Consider the following 25,267-nt stretch of genomic DNA (forward strand, 5'->3'; position numbering starts at 1 on the left):
GGAAAGGAGCCCGGGAAAGGTCCTGCCAGGCCCAGAGTGACTTGGCCTGAATGCCGCATCCCTGGCATTCGGGGCCGGCCAGCTCGCTTGGGCAGGAACAGAGCCATGTGGTCCCAGCCAGCTCCCCACTGCAATGACGTGCAGCTCCCCACGGAGCCCCACCTGCAAACCGCTGGCCTCACACCTGTGGCTGCGCTGGGTGTGCAAAGCCCAGGCTTACCGGGAGGCAGGGAATAAGGGACCAGGAGCCGCACTGCTCCCCACACCCTGACCCATCACAGCCCCCCCGCGTGCCGGAGACCCTTCCGTCCCCCCTCCAGCACTGCGGCGAGCATGAAGGCCCCCGGCTGCACCTTTCCACCGCGGCCAGAGGGCTCCGGGGCGCCAGGGGCGGCTCTAGGAATTTCGCCGCCCCAAGCAGGGCGGCACGCTGCGGGGGGGCGCTCTGGTGGTCGCCGGTCCCACGGCTCCGGTGGACCTCCCGCCGACGTGCCTGCGGAGGGTCCGCTGGCCCCGTGGCTCCGGTGGAGCAGCCGCAGGTGCGCCTGCGGGCGGTCCACCGGAGCCGCCTGCCGCCCTCCCAGTGGCATAAGCGCACTTGGCGCGCTGGGGTCTGGAGCCGGCCCTGCAGGGCGCAGACTTTAGGGGTGTGAGTAAGGTACAAGGCCAACAAATGGACACCCTCCCACACCCCCCACACGCTAGGGGCCTATGTGATTTACACACACCTCCCACATGCCATTTCCATCAGCACAGCCATAGGCCTAGGGTAGGGGTTGGAACCTTTCAGAAGCGGTGTGCCGAGTCTTCAGTTATTCACTCTCATTTAAGGTTTCACGTGCCGGTCACACGTTAATGTTTTTAGAAGGTCTCTCTCTCTCTATATATAGAACTAAACTATTGTTGTATGTAAAGTAAATAAGGTTTTTAAAATGTTTAAGAAGCTTCATTTAAAATTAAATTAAAATGCAGAGCTCCCCCCCCCCCCCCGCCCCCGGACTGGTGGCCAGGCCCCGGGCAGTGTGAGTGCCACTAAAAATCAGCTTGCGTGCCGCCTTCGGCATGCGTGCCATAGATTGCCTACCCCTGGCCTAGGGGATTTACACACACACCTCCCACACGCCATCTCCATCAGCACAGCCATAGGCCTAGGGGATTTACACACACACACACCTCCCACATGCCATCTCCATCAGCACCACCATTGGCCAAGGGGATTTACATTCACACCTCCCACATGCCATCTCCATCAGCACAGCCATAGGCCTAGGGGATTTACACACACACACCTCCCACACGCCATCTCCATCAGCACAGCCATAGCCCTAGAAGATTTACACCCACACCTCCCCACACACCATCTCCATCAGCACAACCATACACCTAGGGGATTTACACTCCTACACGCTATCTCCATCAGCTCTGCCATAAGCCTAGGGGATTCACACACACACACCTCCAACATGCCATCTCCATCAGCTCTGCCATAGGCCTAGGGGATTTACACCCACACGCTATCTCCATTAGCGCAGCCATAGGCCTAAGGGATTTACACACACACACCTCCCCCTCCATGCACATACCCTCACCTCCATGCACTCACACATCTGCACACCCACACGGGCAGGCCCCACCCTCTCAAATCCAGGCACATCCCAGACCACATCCATTCACACACCTTCGCAACCATGCTTTCAGGCCCACACCCCTCATCCAGCTACACCCACGCACACTCCCACAGCCATGCACACTCACACATCCACCGCGATATCCCCACGCACATCCATGCACACCGCCTATATACCAATGCACACCCACCAACCCCCTAACCACATACCGCATCCATGCACTCAGCCAGCCAGCCACACATGCACATCCACATATAGCTATGCACACACATGCATGCACACACCCATACACACACATCCATACCCCTATATCCATGCATGCTGTCACATCCACACGCATGCATACACAGTGATGCACACCCCTATATATCCATGCACACACACCTCCGTCCACACCCCTGTGTATCCATGTGCACACACACACACCCCTATATATCCCTGCACACATCCATGCACACCTCAGAGACCCATGCACACACACCTCCATGCACACCCCTATGTATCCATGCACGTGCACACACACACACACATATCCATGCAAAGCCCTATATATCCATGCACACACACCTCCATGTATCCATTTGCGCGCACACACACACCCCTCCGTGCACACGCACCCACCCGCCTCACCCATGCACCAACACCTGCACCCCCGCCCCGTCCGCACGCCTCCTCCCCGGCAGGCCCTGTGTGGCACGCTCCCTCCCCGCCCCGCTGCCGCTGCCACCCTCTGCCCCCGTCCTTCCCCTGCGGGCTCCTGCCCAGACGTGTCGGGACTCGGGCTCCGGGCGCTGAGGAACGCAGCGTGATCCGAGGCAGAGCAGCCGCCGCAGCCCCTGTGCGAGCCCGGCCGGGACCCTGCCCGATGCGCTCTTCGCCAGGGGACGGTTCCAGGCGGCTGCGGGGCGCAGGGAGGCGCTGAGCCGGAGGCAGCTGGAGAAAGCGTCGGGGAGGGGGAGCAGCTGGGGCTCCACGTGCGCCTACGAGATCCAGGGGAGCTTGCACCCCCCCCAAGGAGAGAGAGACCCCCCCGCACGCGCCCCGCCCGGGGCGCACAGGACGGGCAGCTCTGAGCACAGCGAGGCCGAGTGGCAAAGAGAGAAGCCAAGGGGGGGGCTGGGTAGGGGGGCAGCCTGCCCCCTCATTCTGCCTCTGCCAGCGCCCTGCAGCTAGGCCCCCCTCCCCCGGCTAGAGACTTGGCTGGGGGGCGGCGGGGCAGGACCTGTCCACATGGAGCCTGAGCTGAGAGCAGCTCTCCCCCCTGCAAGCAGCCAGCGGCTCCTCGGAACTTTGATGTCCTCCTAGAGGGGGGGCGGCCCTGCCTGGTCCATGTAGTTGGGGTTGTGTTGGGGGGTGGGGGGCTAGGGGCTGCCTGCGGCGAGGATGGCCCCGTCCTGCTGGGACTGTCAACCCACCAATCCAGGCGGGGGATCCCTGAGGTCCTGAAGCGCGGAGGGAAGTGCAAGAAGCAGCGAGAAGAGACAAGAACCAGCAGCAGCCGAGGAAACCACCCCGGGAAACCCAAACCCGAGCCCGCCGCGGCTGCCAAGCCCCGCACCGAGCCCGCGGGACACAAGATGGGTCTGGCCCTGCTGCCCGGCTTCTGCCCCCTGCTTCTCCTCGGCCTCTGGCTGCGAAGGTAAGAGCACCCCCGCCGCGCTCGGGCCAAACTCGCCTGGTTTTAGCCGCGGTGGGAGCCGGGCTCGTGTCTCGGCCCGTGGTCCCTCGCCAGCGGCCCCGTGCGCCCGGGAGCTGAGCCGCGCCCCCGCACTCGGGTCCTCGGAGAGGCGATGGCACCTCGGAGCCTCTGGGGAATCGCAGCGCGCTCTGCTCCCCGGAACGCGGCGTTTCCCCAGCTTGTGTCTGCTCTGCCCCTGATCCGGAGGATTATCTCCCCCGTGTGCTCACCGCCCCCTCCGCGTCCCCTCCCGATAATCCCTTTCCCTGCCTAGGATCTGCTCCGCCGGGCGGCGATTCTCCCCGGGGGGCGGGGGGGGGGTTCTTCTCCTCGCAAGTGCCATGAAAGCCGCCTCTGCTCGGCCTGGCTGTCTGGGCCAGGCGCTGATTGGCGGAGCAGCCGGGCGAGGGCCTGACTCCCGGCTCGCCTCCACCGCGGCGCAAACCCGGACCGGCTTCCCTGGGGCTGCCCCGTGTGGCGCGCCGGCTAAGCGAGTCGGAGCCCAGCCCCTGCCGGGCCCACCCGGGCCGCAGCGAACCCGGCCAAGGGGGGATTGTCCGTCTGCTCGGGCTGGGCTCGCCGGGCTCGGAGATGGAGCCGAGCGCCTCCTGTCCCGCTCCGAATCGGGTCCTCTCCTGCCGGAGCATACAGAGAAAATAAGTTCGGACCAGCTGTCCCGCCACCTGCTCGTGTCTAAAGGACCCCGCACCCCCACACCGCCAGGCCGGGCTGGCTAAGGGGCTCCGCTCGCCCACCTGCCAATGGCTCACAATCGAGGGCTAAGGAGGGAGTTTCGTCGAAGCAGAGGCCCAGGACTCCTGGGTTCTTTCCCCGGCTCTCCCACTGCCTTGCTGGCGGAGGTGGGCCAAGTTGTGTCCCGGGTCCGTTCTAGGGTCCCATGATGGGGGGGGGGGGGTATTTGGGCGGCTTCGCAGGAGCCCAGTGGCTAGTTCGAGCCCTGGACAGTCTGGGATTCACACGTAGAAGCCGGTGCATGTGGCTCCCGGGCGGTGTGTTCCTGGAGTTTATTAACACGAAGATTCGCAGGTCAGGACAGTCCCCTGGGGGATTGTTTGCCTCTCCCGGGCTGCACAAAACGGGGTTTACCCACCTGTGCGGTGGGGGTTCGGGAGACGCCCCGGGAGCCTGGCGCTGGGCCCTCCAGCTGGAAGCGCAGCCGGGGGTCTCCTAACTCCAGGCAGCTCGGGGTCTGCCCGTGCAGGAGCGCTGCACCCCCCTCCGTGGAGGGGAACGGGGCGCCCCTGTGGCCACCGGAGCTGGGATGCCGGGGTGGGGTGGGGGGCGCTCCCGAAGGGCGGGGCCAGGAGAACCGAGCGCTTTTGGTCGGTAGGTCCCTTTCATCCCAAATCCGAGGGAAGCGGGGGCTGGGGTGGGGAGCCGGCTTGTGCCCCACATCCAGTACCCGGGGGACCCCGACGGTCCCCCCTTCGCTGGCCATGACCCCGCCCCCCCCCCGGCCCTTTCCCGCATCACAGGCCACTCCAGGCGTCTTCCTTTGATCTCCCCGGCTGCCCCGCCAGCTGCCAAACTTCCGGGCAGCGGGCAGGGAAGGGTTAACCCCCCCCCCCTTCCCTCCTCTGGCTGCTCCAGCTCCTGGGGCTGGGCCGGGTTCTCCCCCCCGCCCCCCTTCGCACACAATGTGTTGACGCTGGAACGTGGGTTAATTAAAGCAGCAGCAGCCGCAGCCTGTGACCCGCGGGGCTTTCACCGTGAAATCGTGTTTAAACCCACTTAGTCCGGGGCGGGGGGGGGGGCGATGCGGCAGCGCCGGGGATCAGAGAAGAGGATGGCGGCGGCGGTACATGATTTCCAGCCCCCCGCCCACCGTGGGCGCTGGCGCTGGCGCTGGCGGGGAGCGCGTGGGGCGAAGAGGGGCGGGAGAGCCCGGCGAACCACCTGGAAGTCAGAGAGCGGTGGGGCTGGACGGCGGCTGGACTGATCCTGATCTGACTGGCGGGGGCAAACCAGGAGTGACTCCGAATCAGGGTCAGGACTCGGGGAGCTCCCTGCTCCGGGTGTTAAGGTGGCGCCCGCTCCCCTAGCGACTTCGGCGGGGTCACTCCGGATTGGAGCCAGAGCGAGCTGAGCTCCGAGCCAGGCCCAGCACTGAAAAGGGGAGAACCGGTTTAGTCCCCAGGGGAACAAGCCTGGCCTGAGGGACAGACCTGATGGGCGACCCCCCCCCCAGGCCCCCGATGAGTTACAGCCAGGGCAGATCGCGCCCGGCGCCTCTCCAAGCGAGTCCCATCTCCCTGCAGTGCCCCAGTCACCTGGATGGCATCCGCCCCGGCTGCGGGGGGCTGGGCGGGGGGGCTCGGCCTTTGAAGACACCAGTGCTGTGGGGCTCGTCTCTGGCTTTGGCGAATCCAGAGAAAGGCCCGAGTCAAGCAGCCGAGCGGGTGCAGAGGGACCCTCCGAAGAAGGAACAAGGAACCTGGTCCAGGCCTGACTCGGACAGACCCCGGGAGCTCAGGATCTGGTCCTGGCTATGAAGGGGTGAGGCTGGGCTGTCCCCACCAGACTTTCTGATGATGCCCCTCCGGGACCAGGATCCTGCCGCTGGCTGACCCTCAGCCCCCTCCGAACGTGCCAGGCCAGGCCAGGGAGGGCGGCCTGGCCCCTGGTGCCTGCGACAGGCCCAGGCCCGCTGGGGTGGCCCTAGAACTGCCGACCTGGGAGCCCCACGCCAAGGAGTGGCTGAAATGGGAATTGGACACAGCCTGGGAACACGGCGCAGAATGTGACCTAGGAGGGACAAGCCAGCCCGGGCCAGGCCCGAGACTTCCCAGCAGGTGCCAGAGAGAGGAGCGGAGAGTCGCCCGGCAGAGTCCAGCTTGACTTTCAGATCCCTGGCACAGAAGCCGCCATGGGGTGGAACATGAGGTTCTGCCAGTGGGGAGAGAGACAGGAGATGAAGGGTCGGGCTCCGTGGTCACCTTTCCTGCAGCTAGCACAGAACAGCATTACCTGGCTGGGCTGCGACACGGGCACCTGTCCCCACGCCCCGCACCGGCGCCCCACAGCCCAGGGCTCAGTCCCTGTCTTCTAGGTGCTCCATGGGTCCGGGCTGGAGACCCGGGCATAACTCTGCTCCTCAGGCCCCACGGGGCATTCTGCTATTGGGGGGGGACTCATCCAGGCAGGGGACAGAGCATCCTTAGGGCTGGACCCTGACTGAGGGAGGAAGGACCATCCCAAACCTCCCAGCGCCTGCTCCCCGTGCCAGGGGCATTTCTCTGACTGACCTCCGCTGACAGAGACACCGAGCACCGGAGGTGTTAGAAAACCCAGTCCTGCCACAACACGCACAGCTCCCCGTCTGGGAGACGGGGAGCAAGAGAGAGCGACCCCCGGCCCAGATGGCAGTCCTGTTGCTCAATGCACTCTGGCAGGTGCCCAGATACCAGGGTGAAGGGGGTGGGACACGAACCTGGATAGCCAGCGATAGAATGTCAACATGGCAGCAGAGCTGACGCGTGAGCCCTGCATGCTCAGTCCATGCCCATCCCACAGGGGGCGCAGGGCCTCAGGGAGTCTGATCTCAGGGACAGCCTGCAAATCCGGGGTGACGGCATTGGAGGGGGGGAGCCTCATCCCTGACTAGCCCTCTGCTTGGCTAAGGAGCCGAAAGCTTAGGTGGCCACGCAAGCCAGGCCTGGGTCTCTGGGGCTGGCTGTGCACGCGTCCCCATATGTCCTCCCATCATCCAGCCTCGTGCACCTCCTCTACCTATCTCATCTCTCATGTCCTCCCACCTGTCTCTACAGCCTCCCTCTATCTAGCCATCCACCCATTCACCCTCTCTGGCTGTCTGTCTCCATATACACCCCTAGAATCACAGAATCTCAGGGTTGGACGAGACCCCAGGAGATCATCTAATCCAACCCCCTGCTCGAAGCTGGACCAGTCCCCAGTGAAATCACCCCAGCCAGGGCTTTGTCAAGCCGGGCCTTAAAAACCTCTAAGGGTGGAGATTCCACCACCTCCCTAGGGAACCCATTCCAGTGCTTCACCACCCTCCTAGTGAAATAGTGTTTCCTAATATCCAACCTAGACCTCCCCCACTGCAACTTGAGACCATTGCTCCTTGTTCTGTCATCTGCCACCACTGAGAACAGCCGAGCTCCATCCTCTTTGGAACCCCCCTTCAGGTAGTTGAAGGCTGCTATCAAATCCCCCCTCACTCTCCTCTTCTGCAGACTAAATAACCCCAGTTCCCTCAACCTCGTCTCATAAGTGCTCCAGCCCCCTAATCATTTTCATTGCCCTCCGCTGGACTCTCTCCAATTTAGCCACATCCCTTCTGTAGTGGGGGGACCAAAACTGGATGCAATACTCCAGGTGTGGCCTCCTGAATCCCTCACTTTGCTGGCAACTTTGCTGATGTAAGTGGGACTCTTCTCTTAATGCTTCCTAAATACTGTGTGGGGCCTCTACTTCTGGGGGACTCCTCTTCTGGCTCTGGCCTGACCTGGGGGGCCCTTCCCCTGGGGACCTGCAAGAGGTGAACAAAGGAGAGAGGGTGGAAGACAAAGAGGAAAGAGGAGGAGAGAGAGAGAGAGGAGAGAGAGGGGGCTGGAGGTGGGGGGCTGGGGGGGAGTGAGAGGAGGGAGGGGGGAGGAGGGCAGTGGGGGGCCCAGGGGCTGCCCCGGCTGAGGGGACCCATTCTCTCCCTGTACAAGCTGTTTTTTACTTCTGTGTTTGTGTCTGTGTTGTCTGTCTGTTCTCTCCTACTGGCTCTGGCTGGCTGCCTCCTGCTGACTGCGGGTGGGGCAGGACCCTGGCCCTTCAGAGCAGGGACCACCTGGGCGGGGAGGGGAGGGGGAGGATGGGAGATGGAGGAATGCGGAGGAGCCAGGTCAGCCTGGAGGGTCTTGCCGTGAGCTTCTTGGCCTGAGACAGTCTGCTCCCAAGGAGGAGGCTCCCAGTGCTGGAGAGCTCTGAGGGCAGCCCAGGGGAGCCCATGGGGGGGGACTGTGTGACATGCTACCAATACACACCAATATGACTTGGGCTGGGCTGCTTGGGCACACACACTGCACTTCTTATCCAGCTTCTCCCCACTGCCCCCCCTACCTCCTTTCTTTTCTGCTAACTGCTGCACTCCTTTTCTCCCAGCCTGGTGCCTGCTGCAGTCCTGCCTCCTGCCCTCAAACTCTGCACTTGTCCTTGTTGAACCTCATCAGATTTCTTTTTTCCAATTTGTCTTCAATTTAGTAGATTCAATCCTCCCAATCCCCCCCCTCCCTCCAGTGTCTCTACCTCTCCAGCTCAGTTGAACGTGCTGAGGGTGCAGCCCCTCTGTGCAGCAGAGCCAAGCCCCGGAACCAAAACTGCTCCAGGGGCACTCCTGGGGGCCTACACACTGCCTGCCAAAGACTGAAGCCATTGATCACTACCGCTGCCCGAGATCATCTAGCCTAGATCTATCCACCTCCACCCATCATCATCCCCATCCATACTACTTTAACTACTTTAACTGTCCAACTGAGACTGTGGGAGAAATATCAAAATCAAAGATAAAGTCAAGTATATCCACATCCACCGCCATCCCCATCCCCCAGTTATCTCCTCATAGAAGACATCAGAGAAGATCAGGTTCAGGTTGGATTTGGTGAATCCATGCTGATGCTGATCTCCTCTGTTCCTTCCCTCCCTCTCCAAGTCCTTCAAAATGGGATCCTTGAGAGCGCCATGATTTTGCCGGGGACTGAAGTGAGGCTGACACATCTGTAGTTCCCCGGGTTCTCTTTGTTCCTTTTTTTAAAAGATGGGGGCTCTACATTAGCTTTTTTCCAATCATCCGGGACCTCCCCCGATCACCATGAGTTTTCAAAGATAATGGCCAATGGCTCTGCAATCACCTCAGCCAACTCCCTCAGCACCCGCAGATGCAGTTCATCCGGCCCCATGGACTTGTGCTCATCCAGTTTTTCTAAATAGTCCTGACCCACTTCGTTCTCCACAGAGGGCTGGTCACCTCCTCCCCATGCTGTGCTGCCCAGTGCAGCAGTCTGGGAGCTGACCTTGTTCGTGAGGAGAGGCAAAAAAAGCATTGAGTACATGAGCTTTTTCCACATCCTCTGTCACTAGGTTGCCTCCCCCTTCAGAAAGGGGCCCACACTTTCCCTCTCTGTCTGTCTAGGTTCTGATATTGGTTCTCTTTGCCGCCATGTTCCACACATAACAGGTGTCGGTCAGGTGACTTGGTGCATGACTCGAAGGTGCCCAGATACCGCAGCGATGGGCTGGGATAAGGTCTGGTAGGGAAGAGGCCTGTCGAAGCCTCTCCAAGCCGGAGGCGGAGCTGGAGAGCCCGTGGAAAAGAAGCTGCCGCTGGGGGTTTCTGGCTGCCTACCCACGCCCCAGTCCCCTGCCCCGACTCCCCACCCCGCTCCAAATCCAGCGCAGAATCGCTGGGCTGGCGGGCGGGTCTCTCTGGGGCCTGGCTCCACCCGACGCCCCGGCTGCCCCCTCCCTGTGGGGACTTGCACTGCGGGGGTTGGGGGGGGCCTCCCCGTGACTGGGTCTCTGCGGGGCTTTCCCCTTCCCCCAGCAGAGCCCTGGCACCCTGGGCGGGCGAGGCGGCAGGGCAGGGCGCTGAGCCTGGCTCTCCCTTCCCTTCCAGCTCCTGCGCCAATGAAATCCTGGGCCTGAAGCTGCCGTCGGAGCCGGTGCTGAACGCCAACACCGTGTGCCTGACGCTGCCCGGCCTGACGCGGCGCCAGCTGGAGGTGTGTGTCCGGCACCCCGACGTGACGGCCTCCGCCATCCAGGGCATGCAGATCGCCATCCACGAGTGCCAGCACCAGTTCCGGGACCAGCGCTGGAACTGCTCCAGCCTGGAGACCAAGAACAAGATCCCCTACGAGAGCCTCATCTTCAGCCGAGGTAAGGGCCGGGGCGCCGGCGCCCTCCGCCCCCTGGCACCGTGCGCCCTCCCCGGCCCTGTGCCGGGCACCCTCCGCCCCCGCCCGCCCCCTGGCACCGTGCGCCCTCCCCGGCCCTGTGCTGGGCACCCTCCGCCCCCGCCCGCCCCCTGGCACCGTGCGCCCTCCCCGGCCCTGTGCCGGGCACCCTCCGCCCCCGCCCGCCCCCTGGCACCGTGCGCCCTCCCCGGCCCTGTGCTGGGCACCCTGCGGCCTCGCACTCAGTGCGCTGCCCGGGCCGGGAGCTACAGAGCCAGTGGGAACCCCAGGGGGTGGCTGGGTCCTGCAGCCCCAGCTCGGAATCTCTTTTCTATTCCCACAGCCGCGGCCTGGTTCTTCTCCGCTCCCCTCTCCAGAGCCCCGCGCCTGCCCCCAAGCGTCTCTCCGAGCCCCAGCCCCGTTTGTGCGCCCCCACACTCCGGCAGAGCTCTCCCGGGCCCCGGGGGCAGCGGCCTTTGTCTCAGGAAGCGCCTCGGAAATGCAGCCAGCTCTGGGGTGGGCCAGCGGCAGCGCCGCAGGACAGGGTGTGAACGGGAATCTTGGTAGCCACTAGGAAGCGCAGGGGGAAGGAGGGGATTGGGGGGACCGGATGTGATGCTGCACAGGGGAGTTTGGCCCCGGCACTGGGGTGACCACCCCAACTCCTCACCTCCAGGCTCGGTTCCTGCAAGTCTGTACCCAGGGAGGGAGCCGCCTGCCCGGAGAAAGCTCCATCAGGTCCCGCTGCCGAGCAACACAGGGACCCCCCTGGCATCCGACTCCCTGCTCTGGGATCGCCCCCCATGGATCGGTCCCAGCTCCAGGAGAGACGCGCCCCCCACCCAGCCAGCCGTCCCGCGGGACCAGTCACTTGTCCGGTGGCGGGAGCCAGACCCGTGCTGGGGGCTGGGCCCGGGCTGTGGAAGTCGGGGACCCGACGCGCTCGGGGAGAGCGGCCCTTGCTCCCTGAACCCCCGTGGCGCTGGGCCCGCTCCGCTCTCACTGGGGTGCTGGGCACCCCGCAGGATCGGGCCCTTGGCAGCTCGCTCCCGGGCGGGGCCCCCGCCTTGCCGGGCTCCACACAGCTCTCTCCAGGGCCTGCCCGGTGCTGTGTCCGGGGTCCCTGCATCGCCCGAGCCGGCCCAGCCCGGTGTCCGCTTCCAGCCCTGCAGCCCCAGGGGGTCCGGGTCCCTCCCCAGCGGTGCACGGCCCCCGGGGTACAAGTAACGGCAGAGCTCGGCTCTTCCTGCTCCCAGCCGGCGCTAGCCACACCCCGGGCTGAGCTGCAGCGGAGCCGGATTCCCACCCACGGGAGACACGCTGATGTGCAAAGCTCCCAGAAACCTCCCCGCGGACACGGTTGCATTAGTGGGGAAAACCCAAGCCCCGGGACCGCGGCAGGCCGGAAAGACTCGGCTGGAGCCGGAGCTTTGAAAGCCTCCCCTCACCCGCTGTCTCCATGGGGAGACTGACCCCGGGTGGGAGGAATCCGGATTCGATCCGGTTTAGTCACAACGCAACGCTGAGGAAGCCCAGTGGCATCCCAGGTCTGTAGCTAACCTGAGGGCCCAATCTCCCCCCGCCCCCATTGCTGGCGGCTCGCTCCCTACACCGCAGCAAGGGCTCTGGCCTCCGGGCACCGAACAGCGCCCGTGGCACCCAGTGACGCGGGCTGCAGCGCCCTGGCGGGACGGGGATGGTCCAGCCCCCTTCGGGCATCAGCCGCCGGCCCGTTTGCTGCTCTCCCGGGCGGAGTTTCAGCGTGACAGGAGCGCAAGGGGCCCGGGGCGAGCCGGCAAGTTGTGTCGGGGATCAGCGGGTCGGGAGCGCGGGGCTAGAACCGGGCCGAAGGCTCCCAGCCCGGGCCGCGGGGTTCTGCCCTGGGACGGCGCGTTCCTCCCCGCTGTGGAGGGGGCTGAGCCGGGTGCTCCAGGCCAGCCAGAGCGGGGCCCCAGCCGAGCCAGGGGACCGGGAGGACAGTCCCGCCCATCCCCGCGTGTCTCTCCCCGCCGGGGCGGGAGGCAGGGCCTGCGCTCGATGGGCCGCGGCTGCTCTGACCCAGGAGGGCGGCGGATTTGTACTGACTCTGATCCCGGCCCATGTGCAGCCTTGACGCCGGGAAATGTTGTTGTCGGGTTTGGGGCGGTGGCCGAAACGGGCGGTTCTCCGCGTCCCAGCGAACACCAGCTCCTGCCCGCGGCTCGGAGCGGGCTGGGGCTTTGGCAAGAGACTGAGAATCGGCTGCGCCCAGTGTCTCCCGCGGGAGTCGCTGGATCCGGAGGGAACCTGGCCACGCGCCTCAGAAGTGACCAGTTCTTTGGGGGGGCCCAACCTGAGCGCCCCTTCGGGGCCCCGGGCCCGCCCGCTGCTAACCGGGGCAGTGGGAGCCCAGTCACCGGAGCAATTTAAACCGGACCGAGGCGTGTCCTGGAGAACGACGCCAGGAAACAATCCTGCCCCTAGTCCTGGGTCCCAGCGCACTGGCTTGGCCACACGTCCCACCTGGCCAGGGGCTGTGCGCTGGGCGGGGCGGGCCAGGCCCGCGCTCCGGCCTCTGATTTCAGCCTTCTCCCAACCAGGCGGCCCCGCCCCAGGGACCCGCCCGAGCGGTCAGGGATGCTGGGCTGCAGACAGGCCGGGGAATGGCACGGGGCTCCCATCGCAGGGCGGGCGCGCTGGGGCCGGGCAGAGGGCGGGCGCGCCAGGGCATCGCAAACCACCGCCGGCGCAGGGGCTCGCGGGCGGCTTTCCAGGCGGCTCCGACCAACCGACCGGGAGAGCAGGGGGGTTAAGGCCTCCCCAGGCCCCAGCAGAGCGGCCCGCGGGCGCTAATGCGCGCGGCTCCCCCGGGGGCCCGGCTCCGGCTCCACGCGCTGCCCCACGCAGGGGGCTCCAGGCGCCCGCAGGCTCCTTGGTCCTAACCCGACGTGACAGCGCCCTTGAATCTTTCATCGTGTCCCGCGGCCGCGCCATCAGCTCCGCGGAGCGTGCGCCTCCCTCCCTCCCTCCCGCTGAATTATTTGCGGGGTCCGCTCCGGCGCCTCGCCCGCTCCGAGTCCGGCCGCCCCCGCGCCCTGCCCGAGGGAGAACCCAGCCGGGGAAGGAATGGAAGTGGATCGGCAGAGGAGCCTCCACAGAGAACAGCTGCGAACGACCCCCCGGCCCTAACCCGCTCCCTCGCTCGGCTCAGACACGGCCCGTCCTCCTAGCGACAGGCGCCGCCCGGGGCTTTCCATGGCCCCCGGCAGCCAAGGCCTCTGCCCGTGGGAATGCAGCTCCCTCCGGGGTGGGACGCGACGGCGCCCAGCAGCGGTTTAGGACAGGAAGTGAAGCTCCGTGCTGGGTTCAGTAGGGGAATAAACCACCTGAGCCGAAAAAACAAGGAGTCCGGAGGCACCTTCAAGACTGACCGATTAACTGACCGTGTGTCTGAAGAAGTGGGGTTTTTTATCCAGGAAAGCTTATGCCCAAATAAATCGGTTAGTCTTTAAGGTGCCACCAGACTCCTCCTAACAGGGCTCCCCCGATACGTGGCACCTGAGCCGGGCACTGGCCCCGATGTGCAGCTGCACCTGGATTCTTACCAAGGGAATCCTGTATCAGAGGGGTAGCCGTGTTAGTCTGGTTCTGTAGAAGCAGCAAAGAATCCTGTGGCACCTTATAGACTAACAGACGTTTTGCAGCATGAGCTTTCGTGGGTGAATACCCACTTCAAGTGGGCAGCGCCTGGGATTTTACATGTCCCCAGGGAGATGGCACCTCCGCTGGCTCGGCATCCTTAGCACCTCTGGGGGCCTGGCAGGGATGCCCAGGGGGGTTTCCTGGGGAGATCTCCCATCCGAGGGCTGCCCGGACTCAGCTCAGCTGAGCCTGCAAGATCACAGCCTGAGGCGAGTGAGCGGCAAGCAAATGCTTCTCCAAAACGTCCAGGGCCTCCCATTGGGCTCGCCCGCCTCCCGTCTTCCTCTTTCTAACCTCAGCCAGCCCCGGGCACCAGGCACTCTGCTCCCCAGCTCCCGGCCCGGCCTCTGCCCCTTTCTGATTCTCCCCACTGCCGGGTCTTAGCAGCTCTGGCTCTGTGTCTGCTCGGCCTTGGCCTGCTTTCCGGGCTGGGAGAGACGCCCTCTCCGTGGCACCAGGCAGCACCGAGCAGTCGGCCGGTCCCACTGAGACCTGGCACTAGCACCAGGAGAGCTGCTGGGAAGAACGTTGTTTGAGATACAGGGTGAGGAGCCAGTGGGGCCTGATGGCTTCTTGGGACAGGTTCCTCCCAGTCAACCCCCGGCCCAACCGTTCCCAGGCAGCCATCCCAGCGGCATTTCTAGGGTACCGCCAGCAGGTCTGGGCATGGTCTCCTTCCTAGCCGAGGGGTTATTCCAGGGAAGGCACGTCTCACCAGGCCTGATACAGACTGGGGGGCTCGGGGGTGCCAGAGCCAGGTGGACAGGGGCAATATCGGGGATAGTTTCTCCGTCGGCACAGGGCGCCCTGCCTGCAGACCACGGCCCTGCTCCTGGGCCTATGCGGGACAGGCCTGGTCCGTCGGCCTCGTGCCAGGCGACGCTCGCCCCGTCGACAGGCGCGTCTCCACCGGTTGTTGCGGGTGTCTAGGTATAGCAGCCACCCTCCATTTCTTTATGGGTAGAGGGGATGGGGGAGGGGGAGGCGGGTCCCAGAGCATGGAGCCATGAGCTGGAGTAGGGCGCACGGCCATTCTCCGCCCCATGCTGGAGACAGCGCAGGCAAACCAGGCAGGGCAGGGGCACAAGGGGCCCCAGCTGAGATCGGGGCCCCGTGGTGCTGTGTGCTGCACAGCCACACAGGACCTGGTCCCAGAGGATTTAGGCACCTAAAGATGCTGACTGGCACCTGGGCGGATGTTCAGAGGAGCCAAGGCAAGTTTGGTGCTTAATTCCCATAGATTTCAAAAATGCCTGTAGGCACTTTTCAAAGTCCCACTGATCTGCCTCTCTGGGCACCTAACTCACTTGTCCCTTAATGCTCACCCTAAAGAGCTTAAAATCCAAATAGGCAAGACCCAGGGGAAAGGGCAGCACAGAGAGGGTGGTCTCCTGAGCCCCACTGCAACCCCCTAGACACTTGGGCCTGGCTCCACAGAGGGATTTAGGCTCCTCCTTTCCACTGAAAGGTGCTAGGGGTCTTTGTGGATCCGGGCCTGACCACCCTGAAGACAAGCAAACCGCCCTGGGCCCTCCCTCCCGTCACTGCGACTGGCCTGGCAGTGGAGAGCGGCTGCATTCCCAGAGCGGCGCGTTCGGAAGGTGCATGGAGGCAAGTTCCGATCTGCATGGAGGAATTTAGTGTCTGGCCTGTTGCCACGGCCTGGTAGGTTCACCTGCAGTTTAATTAGGAAAAGAGGGACGGGGAGGGAAGAGGAGAGAGAACAGGAAACATGTTGCAACTGGCTGCAGCCCCAGTCCTCGGAGGAGCCGGGCACCCGCTCTGCCCCTTCGTGTGGGCAGAACTCCCGGAGCGGGGCAGCTCTTGGAAGGCCATTGGCGCGGCCCTGCTGACACCATGCGATGGGCAGGGTCTGGAGGCTTGGCTGAGTGCCCCAATTCCTGGGAACTTCTAGGAGCCTCCTGAACCAGTCAAACTAGACCAGAAATCCCAGGCGACTTGGGAGAGGTCCAGTGTTTGCTGTGTCAGGCTGGGAATGGCACCAATCAGCCGTTCCCAGCCAGGTCCCAGGGGCACGGTGAGCCGGTACCAGGAAAGGTGATGGGAAAACCTCAGCGGAAATTGCTCCAAACTGAAAAAACTGGCAGGTTCTGGTTGGTTCTGATGGTGGCCCAGGAAGAACCACAGCCTGTTAATGGGGAGAGGTGACTGCATGACTTCAGCTCTCCATCCAGCTCCACTTGGTCCACACCGTGATGGTGTCGACACCAGCAGGAGGTCTGGGTCCCATCATGAAACACTCTAGTTTGACCCAAACAGGCCACATTGCATGCTGGGATTGTAGTCTCCACAGCGTCTGCCTCCATATTAAAGAGGAAGGCAGCGGTAATTGGCTGAGTTTAATGCAAATTAATTAGTGTGACCTTTTTATAAGTACATCAGACGCAGGAAGCCGGCCAAACAATCCTGGGGCCACTGGACGATCGAGGGGCTAATGGAGCACTCAAGGAAGACAAGGCCATTGTGAAGAAGCTAAATGCATTATTTGCATCAGTCTTCACTGCCAGCTTTGTGAGGGAGATTCCCACACCTGAGCCATTCTTGTTAAGGACAAATCTGAGGAACTGTCCCAGATTGGGGTGTCAGTGGAGAAGGTTTTTGAACAAATCAATAAATAAATTAAACAGCAATAAGTGACCAGGACCAGATGGTATCACCCAGGGGCGGCTCTAGGATTTCCGCCGCCCCAAGCAGGGCGGCACACCGCGGGGGGCGCTCTGGTGGTCGCCGGTCCCGCGGCTCCGGTGGACCTCCTGCAGACGTGCCTGCGGATGCTCCACTGGAGCATAAGAACATAATAAGAACATAAGAAAGGCCATACCAGGTCAGACCAAAGGTCCATCTAGCCCAGTATCTGTCTACCGACAGTGGCCAATGCCACGTGCCCCTGAGGGAGTGAATCTAACAGGCAATGATCAAGTGATCTCTCTCCTGCCATCCATCTCCATCCTCTGACGAACAGAGGCTAGGGACACCATTCTTACCCATCCTGGCTAATAGCCATTTATGGACTTAGTCACCATGAATTTATCCAGTCCCCTTTTAAACATTGTTATAGTCCAGCCTTCACAACCTCCTCAGGTAAGGAGTTCCACAAGTTGACTGTGCGCTGCGTGAAGAAGAACTTCCTTTTATTTGTTTTAAACCTGCTGCCTATTAATTTCATTTGGTGACCCCTAGTTCTTGTATTATGGGAATAAGTAAATAACTTTTCCTTATCCACTTTCTCAACATCACTCATGATTTTATATACTTCTATCATGTCCCCCCTTAGTCTTCTCTTTTCCAAACTGAAGAGTCCTAGCCTCTTTAATCTTTCCTCATATGGGACCCTCTCTAAACCCCTAATCATTTTAGTTGCTCTTTTCTGAACCTTTTCTAGTGCTAGAATATCTTTTTTGAGGTGAGGAGACCACATCTGTACACAGTATTCGAGGTGTGGGCGTACCATGGATTTATATAAGGGCAATAATATATTCTCAGTCTTATTCTCTATCCCCTTTTTAATGATTCCTAACATCCTGTTTGCTTTTTTGACCGCCTCTGCACACTGCGTGGACATCTTCAGAGAACTATCCACGATGCCTATCCATGATGCCTATCCATGCCTGCGGGAGGTCCACTGGAGCCGCCTGCCGCCCTCCCGCGGGACGCCGCCCCAAGTGCGCGCTTAGCGCGCTGGGGTCTAGAGCCGGCCCTGGTATCACCCAAGAGTTCTGAAGAAACTCAGATATGAAATTGCAGAACTACTAACTGTGGTGCATAACCTATTGCTTAAATCAGCCTCTGGACCAGATGACTGGAGGATAGGTAATGTGACACCAATTTTTAAAAAAGGCTCCAGAGGTGATCCCAGCAATTATAGACCAGTAAGCCTGACTCCAGTACCAGGCAAACTGGTTGAAACTATAGTAAAGAACAGAATTATCAGACATGTAGATGAACGCAATATGTTGGGGAAGAGTCAGCACAGCTTTAGGAAAGGGAAATCACGCCTCACCAATCTATTAGAATTCTTTGAGGGTGTCAACAAGCATGTGGACAAGGGGGATCCAGTTGATATTATATACTTGGACTTTCAGAAAGCCTTTGAGGTGGTGCCTCACCAAAGGCTCTGAAGCAAAGTAAACTGTCATGGGATAACAGGGAAAGTCCTGGCATGGGTCAGTAACTGGTTAAAAAACAGGAGACAAAGGGTAGGAATAAATGGTTAGTTTTCACAATTGAAAGTGGTAAATAGCAAGGTCTCCGAAGGATCTGTAGGGGGACCTGTGCTATTCAACATATTCCTAAATGATCTGGAAAAGGGGGTAAACAGTGAGGTGGCAGATGATACAGAAGTACTCAGGATAGTTAAATTCAAAACTGACTGCAAAGAGTTACGAAGGGATCTGACAAAATTGGGTGACTGAGCAACAAAATGGCAGATGAAATTCAATGCTGATAAATGCAAAGTAACGCACATTGGAAAACATAAGCCCAACTATACATATACTATGATGGGGTGTAAATTAACTGTTACCATTCAAGAAAGATCTTGGGAGTCATTGTGAACAGTTCTCTGAAAACATCCACTCCATGTGCAGCGGCAGCCAAAAAAGCCAACAGAATGTTGGGAACCATTAGGAAAAGGATAGATAATAAGAGAAAATATCATACTGCCGCTATAGAAATCTGTGGTACACCCACACCTTGACTTCTGGTTTCATCATCTAAAAAGAAATTAGAATTGGAAAAGGTACAGAAAGGGACAGCAAACATGATTAAGGGTTTGGAACAGCTTCTGTATGAGGAGAGATTAATAAGACTGGGACCGTTCAGCTTAGGGCTTGGCTACACTTACAAATTTGCAGCGCTGCAGCAGGGTGTGAAAACACACCCTCTCCAGCAGAAATTGGCGGCGCTAAGCGCCAGTGTAGTCCCAGCGCCCCAGCGCTGCGAGCGCCCCCAGCGCTGTCCGTTATTCCCCACAGGGAGGTGGAGTACGGACAGCGCTGGGAGAGTTTTCTCCCAGCGCTGGCGCTTTGACTACACTTAGCGCTTCAAAGCGCTGCCGCGGCAGCGCTGCCGCGGCAGCGCTTTGAAATGCAAGTGTAGCGAAAGCCTTAGAAAAGAGGCGACTAAAGGGGGATCTGATAGAGGACTATAAAACCATGACTGATGTGGAGAAAGTGACTAGGAAGTTTAATTTACCCCTTCACATAACACAAGAACCAGAGGTCAGCCAGGCAGCAGGTTTAAAACAAACAGAAGGAATATTTCTTCAGACAATGCACAGTCAGTCTGTGGAACTCCTTGCCAGGAGATATTGTGGAGGCCAAAAGTATAACTGGATTCAAAAGTTCATAGAAGTCCATCAGTGTTATTAGCCAGCTGGTCAGGGATGCAACCCCCTGCTCTGGGTGTCCCTAAATCTCTGACTGCCAGAAGCTGGGACTGGACAATAGGGGATGGATTGCTCGATAATTGCCCTGTTCTCATTGTTCCCTCTGGGGCACCTGGCATTGGCCACTGTCGGCAGACAGGACACTGGGTTGGATGGACCATTGGTCTGACCCAGTCTGGCTGGTCTTACGTTCTCCTGGTAAACTGTCAACATTCCCATGGTTGGGTCCAGTTTGGGCAGCCCATAGCGTACAGGGAGCCTGCATAGATGAATTCTCCCAAGCGTGAAAAGCCACATTGGAATCTGAGCCGCAGCTGGGGTTGGTGTTTTCAGAATTGCTGTCAGATAGCGCCTGCCTCAGCAAGGTCTTTACGCCTGTGCACCTGGGGGTTTCTGTGGACGTCGATGGGCCTGGCTGGGTCAGAGCTGTGGTGTTCTGCTGCAGTGTCCTGGGAAGTTGACTTTCCCAGGGCATCTCTAATAGCCCCAGAGTCTGCGTAGGCTAGAGCTGTACCATCCTCTGTCGTTCCAGGAGGGCTCTGGTGACCCCGGCTGTGCCGTCGGGGCCGGAAACACGCAGCGTTGCAGGGTGGCCCTGGGGCAGGTTTATTCGTGCTCTCCTGTGCCATCCACAGATGGGCTTCTGGGAAGTGCCTCTGCCAAGAGACAGGAAGTGGCTGTGGCCGTTGCCTGCAGCCGTACTGCTCCATGTTTCTGACCCCTGTGGGTTCAAAGGTCAGACAACATTTAAACAGCCCCATGCTCTCATCAGAACTGCAGTGCTTAGTGACGGCCAGAAAAAGCGTGAAGCTTTTTGGAAAGTTTAAGCAAAACTAGGCCCGTTGTTACTGAGAACAGTTGGGGAGGGAGAGACGTGGGTCTGCTTGTAAATGACCAATATCACCCCGTTTTGAACAGCTCTTCCTCTGAAGCCAGTGGAGCTCGAAAAGGAGGGTTTGGAAGAGAACTAGGCCTGAGGGAGGAGAAGTACATGATGTGCTGGTGAATACTGCCCTTGATTAGGCTGGCTTGTAAGGGTTAAAAAGAAATCTTTGTTTGCGGATGCACTGGAGTTCATTGCTAATAACAGTGATGGTGCTTTGCTTTGTAACAACTACTCCCAGCATTCTCTGCAAGGAAAACTTCACAGCCGTGGCTGCGGAGTGAAAAACATCCCACCATTAAGCTTGGGCACCAAAAGAGGCAGGGCCCCGGGGCATGAGTTTGTCAGACCTTATCGAAGAGGCAGGGAGTGGATTCTGATTGCTTTTAAGCAGTGCCTTGTTAATTTGACACTGGCGCATATTAAAAATGAACGCACAAATCGGCAGCGTGGCGCTCCGGGAAGGTTTCACAGATGCACTTTTTTTCCGTCTCATAAGATCATAGTGGCTTGCTAAGCAGACGGCAATGAATCATTGAAAAGCCACCAGGCTTTGCGAAGCTTGCTAAGTACACGAGAAATACACCAGGGGACATTTTCACTCGCGCCGGCAATCTAACCGCAGGCAGCAATTAAAGCAGCTTCACCTCCAATGGCACAACCGTGACTGGCAAGTCAGAGCTTCGCAGATCGGCGCCCACCATGTATTTTGCAGCCACAGACGTGTCCAACGCCGAGATAGCGGCCTGTCATGCCTGCAAACAGAGAGAGCAGGTCTCAGAGCAAGTGGAAACACGCTCCTGCCATTATGTAGCTAGCTACCCTGCTCCCAGGCTCAGGCCAGAGCTGCTGCAACTGTTTTCACCGAAAAACATTTTCCAACAAAAAACCTGGACATTCTGGACGTCCCCGTCCCAATCTTGTTTGGATCAAAACCGGTCAGTGCGGCTGCTGAAAAACCCAAAGCCTGAAAAGCAAAAAAAGCAACAACAACAAAAAGGGTTTTAGGTTTTTCAACAAGAACCGGAAATATTGCAGCAAAAATGAAAGAGGGGCTGGGAACGCAGTATCCACACCGGGCGGCTATCCCGGGTCCCGGACCCATCCCGTCCTGTACGCGCCAAGCGGGAGCCTGCCCAGCAGAGCAGCTGCCCCGCCGCCCTCACGCCTTCCTCACCCAGACATCAGCCTGGGAGAGGCTCTTTGACCGCTTCCAGCTCTCGCTTCCCCGAGGTGTCTGAGCAGCGGGGACCGGGGGCCAAGGGCTTGGGCAGCGGTCCTGGGCTCTGTGGCCTGCTCTGCTGCTCACTGACCTCGTGTGGCCTGGGGGAAGGCACCTCCCTGCTCCAGGCTCCAGTTTTCCCGTCTGTCCAAGGAGACTCACGATCCTGACCCGTCTTCACAGGACGCTGCAGGCTGCTTCTTAGGGCTCGCGCAAGGTGGCTCAGGCAGTGCGTGACGCGAACACTGATCCGTGCCCCCAGCAAGCAGCTTTCCAAAGGAAGGGGCCAGAGCCCCGGCCCTGGAGAGAAACACCAGTGGATAAGCCGAATTCCTCGCCCCACCTTAGCCCTGGTGGGCACAGTGGGCAGGACTCAGGAGGTGCAGTTCCGAGGGCTCGGGCGGCCTGGCCCGGCCTGGTGTGCAGGTCACGGGGAGCTCTGCTCGGCCCCAGCCCCTCCCTCTCCTTCAGCTGGCGTTTACACATCTTAATTGGTTAATTGAATTGGAATGAATAATTAAACGATCTAAACATGTTCTCGGCCGCCCACGGCCTTTCGACCCGCACCATCGTTTCGGCGGGAAGCTTTCGGCCTGATGGAAAATCTTCAGCTCGCCAACTCCGACAGATTTTCGGCTTTCCATTGGAAATCACTAAAAAATCTCAATGGGGAATTTTGAAGGGAAAAAAAAGATTTTGAAGTTAAAAAAAAAGATTTTTCCGCCTCCAAATTTCCCATGCAAAATAATCAGTGTTTTCCGAGCAGCCCGGTGTGGAGGTCGGCAGAGCAGAGACTCCAGCCCTGGGTTGGATCAAACCGATCACTCTGCTCCCAGGCTCCCAGGCAGGGTGATGCACAAAGCAGGGAGAGCGAGGGGAAGGGTGACCCAGTGGTCAGAGCTGTAGCCTGGGGCTTGGAGATTCTGGGTCAGGTCCCCATTCTGCCACCGATTTCTTGTGTGACCTCCTGGGCAAGTCACATAATCTGGCCTCAGTTTCCAGGGGTTGTGATGCAGAAAGCAAACATCCACAAAGCTGCGTCCTCCTTAACCCTCTCCTTTGCCACCGGACACGGCTGTGCTGAGACCAGGCCTGCTGTGCGCTTTCCTGGTACTGCTGCCAGTCTGCACCTCTTGTCTCTCGTCTTATCCTTAACCTGGCCACAGACTGTCCTTTGATTCTGGGGTTGTACAGGACCTTGCACAGCAGGGCCCAGAGCCACGGCTGGGGCTCCTGCATCACACAGCCGCCACGCTGGAGTGCCAGTGCCGTCACAGCCGGACCCCGGGCGCCAGCAGGAGGAATTGATATGTGTGAAGCCAGGACGTTTCTCTCACCTCTCCAACATGCCAGGCCATCTCCCCTGCTGCCGGCAAGCCAAGGGCAGCATGCAGGGCCCTGCATGGAATGGGAGAGCCACCTTGGCAAACATACTGGCTCCTACGAGGAGCTACTCCAGCCTGCAAAGGGGGTCCCTTCCGGAGCAGCTCATTCCTACCGTGGGAGCCTGCCCTCCCTGCCCCTCTGAAACGCGGCCCCCTGAGCCAGTGGAGGAAGGGGCCCCTGAATCATGCCCGCAGCGTGGTGGGAGGGCGGTGCCAAGGCTCTACCAGATCGCCGCCCCCAAGGGCTTACAGTGGAAAGGCAACAGGAGACAAGACAAGAGTGAACACAGAGCAGGGAGTGACTCCCAGAGCTTGTGTGGGGAGACACAGGGGGCAGGAAGCAGTGGGGAGGGGAGGGGTGGATGGAGGCAGGGCCGGAGATGTGGAGAGCTTGGGCGGGCAGGGGAGCTGGCTTGAGCTGTGGTGCAGAAGCAGCGTGGGAGCTAGGGCAGCAGGCGAGGGGCTGCAGGTGAGGGGCTGCAGTGGGGCCTGCGGAAGGGGCACCAGACCAGGAATCAGGAGGTCTCAGTTTTGCTCCCTTCTCTGCCACTGCCTCACTGTGAGAGCTGGGGGGAGTCTCAGCCTCAGTTTCCCCCAGCTGCGAAGTGGCAGTGATGATACGGACCCGGCCCTGTGGAAGGAAGGGCTGTGGTGATGCTATGTATGATTTGGGGTGGGGGGAGATGGAGGAGGGCAGCAGGGACCCTGGGCTGGGCTGGGCAGGCTGCAGCAGGAGAGAGGCCAGGCCAGCCTAGGCTCGGCGAACGGGGTGGGGTGAAAGGGGTGAGGCTTTGGGAGCTGGGCTGGGAGGGGCAGGAATGAAGGGAGTGAGAGAGGAGCCCCAGGCTGCGTGGGTGCTGGGCTGGGGGCTGGAGGGGTCCTTGGAGGCACAGCATAGAAAGAAGCAGAGACACCTTCAACCCCTGCGGATTGGCCCCTCCGAGGTGCTTGTGGGCCTGTGCTGTCCTCAGCATCCCCCTCCCCCAGCAGGCGAACACCCCCCCCCCCGGCAGGTGAATCCCTGCTGTCCCCCGTGGGTGACGGGCACATTGTGGGGCGCCAGGTGTGCTTCCTAGTGGGGGGGCTGCCTGGCTCCCGGGGGGGAGGCTCTCTGAAGGTCACCCCCAGCAGCACTTCCCTGGCGCCAGGGTGAGAGGCCTCAGGGCAGGCGTCACCACAGTCCAGCAGCTCCCAGCCCCACTGGTGCTAACCGGCCTCCCTGCTGGAGACCTCAGCAGAGGCCCAGGGCTGAGGACGTTCTGGAGGCCAAACCAGGCCCTGTCACCGCCAGGGCTGGCCCGTCAGTCTGCAGGGAGACCCTGGCTTCCTCCATACCCCATCCTGCCTGTCACCCAGCCGGACCCCCTGCTTTCCCAGCCTCTGACTGACCCCCACCCCTTCGCTTCCTTGCAGGCTTCCGGGAGAGCGCCTTCGCCTACGCCATCGCGGCCGCCGGGGTGGTGCACGCCGTCTCCAACGCCTGCGCCCTCGGCAAGCTGCAGGCCTGCGGCTGCGACCAGAAGCGCCAGGGGGACGAGGAAGCCTTCCGCAAGAAGCTGCACCGGCTCCAGTTGGAGGCCATGAACCGGGGCAAAGGGATGGTGCATGGGGTCCGGCTGGAGCACATGCCGGCCGAGACCCCAGGGCTCCAAGACTCCTGGGAGTGGGGGGGCTGCAGCCCCGATGTGGACTATGGGGAGAAGTTTTCCAAGGATTTCCTAGACTCCCGGGAAACCTACAGGGACATCCACTCCCGCATGAGGCTGCACAACAACCGCGTTGGCCGGCAGGTGAGTCCATGCGCGCTGCAGCCAGCTCTCCCCTGGGGGGCGCCGTGGTGCACAGGGGGAGCAGAGGCAGCACTGGGGGACGTTCTCCCCTCTCGACGCCTCCCCGAGGGGCAGCCAGGGGAGTGGGGGGGGGAAGCTGCTCACACCCACAGCTGCTTGAGATGTTGAATGAAAATTTTGACCAGAACCGGCCTTTCCACCATGCTGGAGTTTCTGCCAGAAACCCCCCACTCTCCTTGGCAACTTTTGGAAGCATTTCCCCGCGTTTCATTTCGGTGGGGATAATCCCCCCTTCTCCCTCCCTTTGGGTTTAAGTCCCCCGCTCGCTTTCCCCACCTCAAATCGTTTGAAAAGTTTCCGAACGAAGCAGAGTCGGGCTTTTCTGGGCTGGGTTCTGGGTTGTCTGACAGAGACGGGAACTGGGGGTTGGTTCGGAGCCCCTCAGCCGGACCAGGCTGTGCTAGAGAGACCCGCTCGGTAACGTGGGGCTTTCTCCTCGCACGGTCACACGTCTGCACAGGGTGAGCCCCCGGAGGGTGTCGCACTATCAGTAACTCTTTGCACGTCTCCAGAGCACCTTCCGTTCCAAGCCCTGTAGGAACAAACTGTTGCTAGTACTTAGACAGCATTATCCCCAGTCTGGGCCGCATTGGGCTGGGCGTTG

At 60.7% G+C, this 25,267-nt stretch overlaps 1 protein-coding gene across 1 annotated transcript in view; it reads left to right on the forward strand.

The window, feature by feature from the left end:
* Positions 1-2,982: 2,982 nt before the first annotated feature.
* WNT10A (Wnt family member 10A) overlaps positions 2,983-25,267 on the forward strand; it is a 41,576-nt gene continuing 19,291 nt past the window's right edge. The window contains exons 1-3 of the mRNA XM_039494955.1: positions 2,983-3,267; positions 9,956-10,218; positions 24,227-24,603. Of these exons, the coding sequence (XP_039350889.1) occupies positions 3,206-3,267; positions 9,956-10,218; positions 24,227-24,603 (702 nt within the window). The 5' untranslated portion in view covers positions 2,983-3,205. The remainder of the gene's footprint in view (positions 3,268-9,955; positions 10,219-24,226; positions 24,604-25,267) is intronic.

Source organism: Mauremys reevesii, linkage group 11, assembly GCF_016161935.1.
Source record: "Mauremys reevesii isolate NIE-2019 linkage group 11, ASM1616193v1, whole genome shotgun sequence".
NCBI classification, from domain to species: domain Eukaryota; kingdom Metazoa; phylum Chordata; order Testudines; family Geoemydidae; genus Mauremys; species Mauremys reevesii.